We start from the raw sequence: 5,933 nt of genomic DNA, 5'->3' as shown, positions 1-5,933 counted from the left end.
TTAAAAGGGTATTTAAATTATTTATTTGTATTACTTCCTTTTAAAACTTTCGAAATAAGACATTGATACCTAACAAAATTTGACTATTTCGTATCCACAATTTATGAAAACATTAGAAAAATAAATAAATAAAAGATTAAGAAATAACGTTTAGGATTAAACATATTATTTTAATATGAAAAAGTTTACAACCCTTAACATGAAAAAATATGGCACAACATATTCATACAATGTCAAAACATGATATCTCTCAGTTATTCATGCAACAATGTTCACAACCCAAAGCAATCAACAAAACCTTAATTATAAAACTAATGAACCCCAAAAAGCATGACAGTAATGTTTTTTTTATATCAAAAGAAACACTGAAAACATCAAATTCAACCAAGATAAAAAACACATCTCGAGAAATATTGCATGACACAATAAAAAAATTAATTTTGCGAACCTGGACGGGAGGTCAGACTTACAATAGTTGCGTTGGAACACTAAGAAGCATGTGGGGGTGGCGATTGATAGTGAGTGGGTTTTTGTATGTGTGAGGGTTAAAAGAGAATGTGTGCTTAGAGTGAGAGAGGGCTCTAGAAATTTTTGAGAGAAAAAATAATTCCCCTCTTCTTCTTTTTCTGATGAGTTTATATACACAACATTATAAATCTAATATAATCTCGTAATAAAGGTCTGCTTTAATTACAACGAGTTTTAAAAGGCAAGAACTGGTCTTAAAATTATTACAAAATGAGAATCAAATCATATAAAAAACAGAGCACAAAATCAAACGTGATCAGCAAAATTAATTTTAATTAGTAAAAGAGATATTGTTTTGAATTATATTAATATTTCTCTATCTAGAAAAAAGGTGTCATAAAATCAGAGCACAAAATCAGAGTAAATAATTCTAAATATTAGAACATATTCTGTTTCTAATTATTAGACTAACTTCTTAATCTGGAGCATAAACGACAAAGCATAGAGTGGGGGTGCGAAAATTAAATGTTGGGCTGCCGTTAGTTGCAAGAAGAACGGTGTGGGTATATAAAGCATTTTGGGCTAAAATAGAAACAAAGCCTCAAAAGAAAATACATACAAGATTAAAACAAAGTTTTTTTTTCTTTTATTTTATTTATTATTATTATTATTATTATTATTATTATTATTCTGTTATTATTATTATTTAGACAAAGCAAAAAAAACCAAAGAGAAAACTTATTTATTTTTATTTATTTTTTATTATTATTTTTTTTACCTTTTTCTGAAAAAAACAAATTATTATTATTTATTCTATTATTTATTTAGCCGGACGAAATTGGGTGTTGACAGCTGCCCCTCTTTACTTAGATTTTGCTTGATAATATGAGAATTTTACATTTTCATATTCTCAAAGAAATATAAGTAAAGATAAAGACACTAATTTCGTCCGGTTTCAAAAGAAACAAAGGTGAAACATGAAATCAAAGGTCACAAACCGACAACCACACTTCCAAAGGATTCAATGACCATTACCACGTAGAGAGCCTTAATCCAGAAAGTCATAAACTTTTTGCAAACTAAACTTTTTGAGAAAAAATAGACCAATCCCGAGGAGAGGGTCTATATCTACAGGATTCGGTGACCATTACCACGTAGAGGGCCCCGATATACTTTTTGCCAATATAATTTTCTTTTAAAAGATTAGACCAATCCTGAGGAGAGGGTATACATCTAAAGGATTCGGCGACCATTACCACATAGAGGGCCTCGATCCAAAACCGTATACTCTTTGCAAATATGATTTTTTTTGAAAAAGATTAGACCAATCCCAAGGAGAGGGTCTACATCTAAAGGATTCGGAGACCATTACCACGTAGAGGGCCTCAATCCAAAAACATAAACTCTTTGCAAATATTATTTTTTTTGACAAAGATTAGACCAATCCCAAGGAGAGGGTCTACATATAAAGGTTCGGAGACCATTACCACGTAGAGGGCCTCGATCCAAAAACATAAACTTTTTGCAAATATGATTTCTTTTTGAAAAGATTAGACCAATCCCGAGGAGAGGGTCTACGTCTAAAGGAGAACCTGAACATCGATTTAAACGTAGACAAACACAACGTGAATGCCTTTTAAAAAAGAAGTAAAGTGAGCCCAACTGAAAATCTGCCCCTATGGGCCCTTATTTTCCTTTTCGAACTTTTCAACATATGTTTTGATGATAAAAAAGGTATATGATGTGATGAGGGTGCAAGAACGCATGGATGCATAAAACCCGCACTTTTCCTTCCTTTCCTTTTCTTTTCCTCGTTTTTTTTTTATATTTACATTGTATTTCTTTTGGCCACCACGACACCCTTTAGGAGCTAGTATGCATCTAGCGAATATACCCGTGATGTTTTCTTTACACAAATATACATTTTTACCAAATATTTTTAATTACTAGCTCAGTGTGACACTTTTACAACACATTTATGAAAACCCAAATGATATATTTTTTATCAAATAAAACGAAATACAAAAATCTTGAAAACAATGTCGATATCCTTAGTTGCATCCTCTATTATGGAATCATCATGCATAAAAATTTTTAACCGCATCAGAGTTGACTGGCAACGGTAACTCCTCCCCATCCATCCTTATGAGAATTAGTGCCCCACTAGAGAATGCTTTCTTCACTACATACGGGCCTTCATAAGTTGGAGTCCATTTGCCTCTATGGTCCTTTTGTATAGGTAAGATTTTTTTAAAAACTAGATCGCCTTCATGGAACTCTCTAAGATGCACCTTTTTGCCAAATGTTTTTTTTCATTCTTCTTTGGTATAATTGTCCGTGACACACCGTAGTTAACCTTTTTTCCACAATGAGGTTAAGTTGGTCAAGTCTGGATTGAACTCATTCTGCCTCTTCTGATTGGGTTTCCATTAATACTCGCAAGGATGAGATTTCCACCTCAAAGAGTTGTACTACTTGCTTCCATTCCATATACTAGATAGAAAGGTGTTGCCCCAGTTGAAGTACATACTGACGTACGATATCCATGCAATGCAACAGGAAGCATCTCATGCCAATCCTTGTACATGACCACCATCTTTTGCATAATCTTCTTTATATTTTTATTAGTAGCACAAACTGCCCCATTCATCTTCTGACAAAAAGGAGAAGGTTCTCAGTCATCCTCATTATCATCTTCCATATTGTCAATAGAGTGCTCAAAATCAGGAATATCGACATTAATATTTTTAAAACATTCATCATCATATTTGCATCATTTAAGTTTATAAAACGAAAAAAAAAAGTCGAAAACGATCAAAAACAAATTATAAATGTTTTGTATTGTCACACTAAGCATAAAAAAAAGTAAGTCATCTCGTAAAGTCCCTCCGGGTAAAGCAAAACGATAAACTAAAAGAATTACATTTTCTTCAAATTAAACATCACGGGTAATTCGTTATCTCTCAATTGTTCAACTATATGTCTGGAGGACACGACTGCACAATGTCTAAGCTTTCCAATCCATTTCCATCCTCGATGGGTGATATCTGACAAGTGTTAATCCATCTAACACTGCGGAAGCTCTCTTTGATGTCACTGATGCAAATCTTCCCTTTTTTTCGTTCTCGTCCTTCTATGCGAGCCAGGCCTAGCTCATTCTTTTCTTCTACCAGCCTCCTCTTGTCATCTTTGTCCCCACAACATACTTGCACGAAGTTCTTGTCGATCAAATTTTGTAGAAAATTTTCGAACTTTTTGCATGCCTTGATGGAATGTTCAGCACCTGGATGGAACCCGCATGCATCCCTTAAGTTATATTCACCTTCCAATAATCCTACTGTTAGTAGTGTCTCAAAAATAAACCTTCGTGAACTCTTAATTTTGCTCACATTCTTCACCAACTGGTGTCCCTCGACATCAATAGCATTTATTGAAGCATTATCATGCCTAGAGAGGGGATTGACCTTAATGTTGGGTTTATTCTCTTGAAATTTTAACCACCCTGAGTCGATTAAAGCTTGCACTTTGTGTTTGTAAGACAAACATTTCTCAGTAGAGTGACCAATGGCTCCCCCGTGATAATCACATGTGGCATTTACATCAAAAAACTTAGGGTATGGTGGCTCCAAAGGCTTCATCGGGCAGATAGCTACCAAAGCATTACGGAGTAGATCCGACAATAACTCCGTGTAAGTCACAGGAATAGGAGTGAAATGAATATAATTCTTTTCTTGATTCCTTCTAGGACTAGTGATTTGCCCCAAAGACTGGTTGGGATTTGTGTTAGCCTCAGTTTTCCAAGTATTATTTGAGGCGTGTTGTGATTGATAGGATCCCTGCTGTGGAGATTGTGCTTGGTAAGCGGGAGTCTGATTTTCCCACCTAGGTATTGTTGATGTTGCGTGTACCTCTACTTCCATCTTCTTCCCAAGACTGAAATCGGGCTTTTTAGGAGTTGTAGTCGCAAGCGGGCTATATGTAATTTTCCATTTTTTAGCCCAATCTCTATCCTTTCACCTATGATGATGATATCAGCGAAAATTGAAGATACGTTCCTTACCATGTGTTCATAGAATAGTGGTTGTAACGTGCTCACAAACATTGCCACCATTTCCTTATCATGAAGAGGAGGCTCCACCTGAGCAGCAAGCTCTCTCCATCGTTGTGCATACTCCTTAAATGATTCAACATCCCTTTTGGCCATGTTTTGTAATTGCAACCGATCTGGCGCAATATCCATGTTATACTTGTACTGTTTCAAAAAGGCGTCTACCAAATCCATCCAAGAACGAATGTGAGATGCTTCCAAGTGTGTATACTAATTCAATGCTACCCCAGCCAAACTATCTTGGAAGAAATGGATTAGCAATTTGTCATCATAAGCATAGGCAGCCATCTTTCGACAATACATGGTTAGATGGCTTCTAGGGCATGTGGTACCCTGGTACTTTTCAAACTCCGGAACTTTAAACTTGTGAGGTATTTTGACATCACGAACTAGGCTTAAACCGGCAATATCGCCAAACCCATAGTTTCCACCTCCCTCAATAGCTCGTAGTCGTTCTTCTAAAATTTCCAACTTAGTTTTGGTTCCCTCAACATCAACGGATTCAACTTGCATAGTAGGGTGTGGTGTAATCTTGCCCAAAGAGTCATCATCGACAGTTGTGTTTAAAGGCTTAGGTATTACAGTCACTCGTCGTTCTGCAAAGGTAGTCCCTTCATTCCTTGGAGTATTGATTGGGAATGAGAAGGAAGCATGTTCAGCCTCTGAATAATCTCCAACAGGTGGGGTGTAACTTGATGGCAATCCGTACGTTGGAAAAGCAATATGAGCGTCGTGAGTGCTTTTCTCACCCTTTGCTGATGAAGCTTCTCCTGAGGCCTTTAAGGACTTCAAGGCTTCCAAGATTTGACCTACTTGGTCCTTTAGTTGACTGATATCTGCTTTTATTGTCTCTTGTGCGGTTTCCCAGTCCTCCATGTTTTTACTATTTACTTGCGTCCTGTAAGGGTGCCTTGGCCTTGCCGTATTTGTTTTTATTATTTTTGCTCTATTATTTTTATTAAACAAAAAAAAAAGATAAGAAAAAGGAAAGGAAGGAAAAACATAATGCAAATGAGTAAATAGAAATTGACATGGAAAAGAGTCCACACAAACCCACTCTCTAAAAAGCTCATAAATCAAATGCAAAAGAAAGAAAATCCTAATTTCTAGCCCTAGATATCATGCTCTTCATCTCTTCTATAACCCTAAAGGATAATTTTTTCTTCAAAGCATCAAAATCTAACTGTCCTCCAACTCCAAATTCTATGTTAATTTGCCTTTTCTTTTGAAACTTAATCATAGCTTTATAATTTTGGACCTAAAATTAAATAAATATGATGATGACATGATAAATACATGGATGCAATAATATGTTATGCATGATTTTATTACTAATTCAAAAATCAAAAAGAAAGAG

At 35.3% G+C, this 5,933-nt stretch overlaps 1 protein-coding gene across 1 annotated transcript; it reads right to left on the bottom strand.

The window, feature by feature from the left end:
* Positions 1-4,786: 4,786 nt before the first annotated feature.
* LOC114171112 lies at positions 4,787-5,452 on the bottom strand. Its single transcript, XM_028056333.1, has one exon. The coding sequence runs from the start codon at positions 5,450-5,452 to the stop codon at positions 4,787-4,789; it is 666 nt and encodes a 221-aa protein (XP_027912134.1).
* Positions 5,453-5,933: the final 481 nt, after the last annotated feature.

Source organism: Vigna unguiculata, unplaced genomic scaffold, assembly GCF_004118075.2.
Source record: "Vigna unguiculata cultivar IT97K-499-35 unplaced genomic scaffold, ASM411807v1 contig_100, whole genome shotgun sequence".
Lineage (NCBI taxonomy): Eukaryota > Viridiplantae > Streptophyta > Magnoliopsida > Fabales > Fabaceae > Vigna > Vigna unguiculata.
Note: the sequence above shows the minus strand (reverse complement) of the source record. Positions and strands in the feature narration are given on the sequence as shown.

What these genes read in the sequence shown, in the direction of transcription:
- LOC114171112 (XM_028056333.1), bottom strand. Translation starts at nt 5,452, where the DNA reads ATGGAGGACTGGGAAACCGCACAAGAGACAATAAAAGCAGATATCAGT.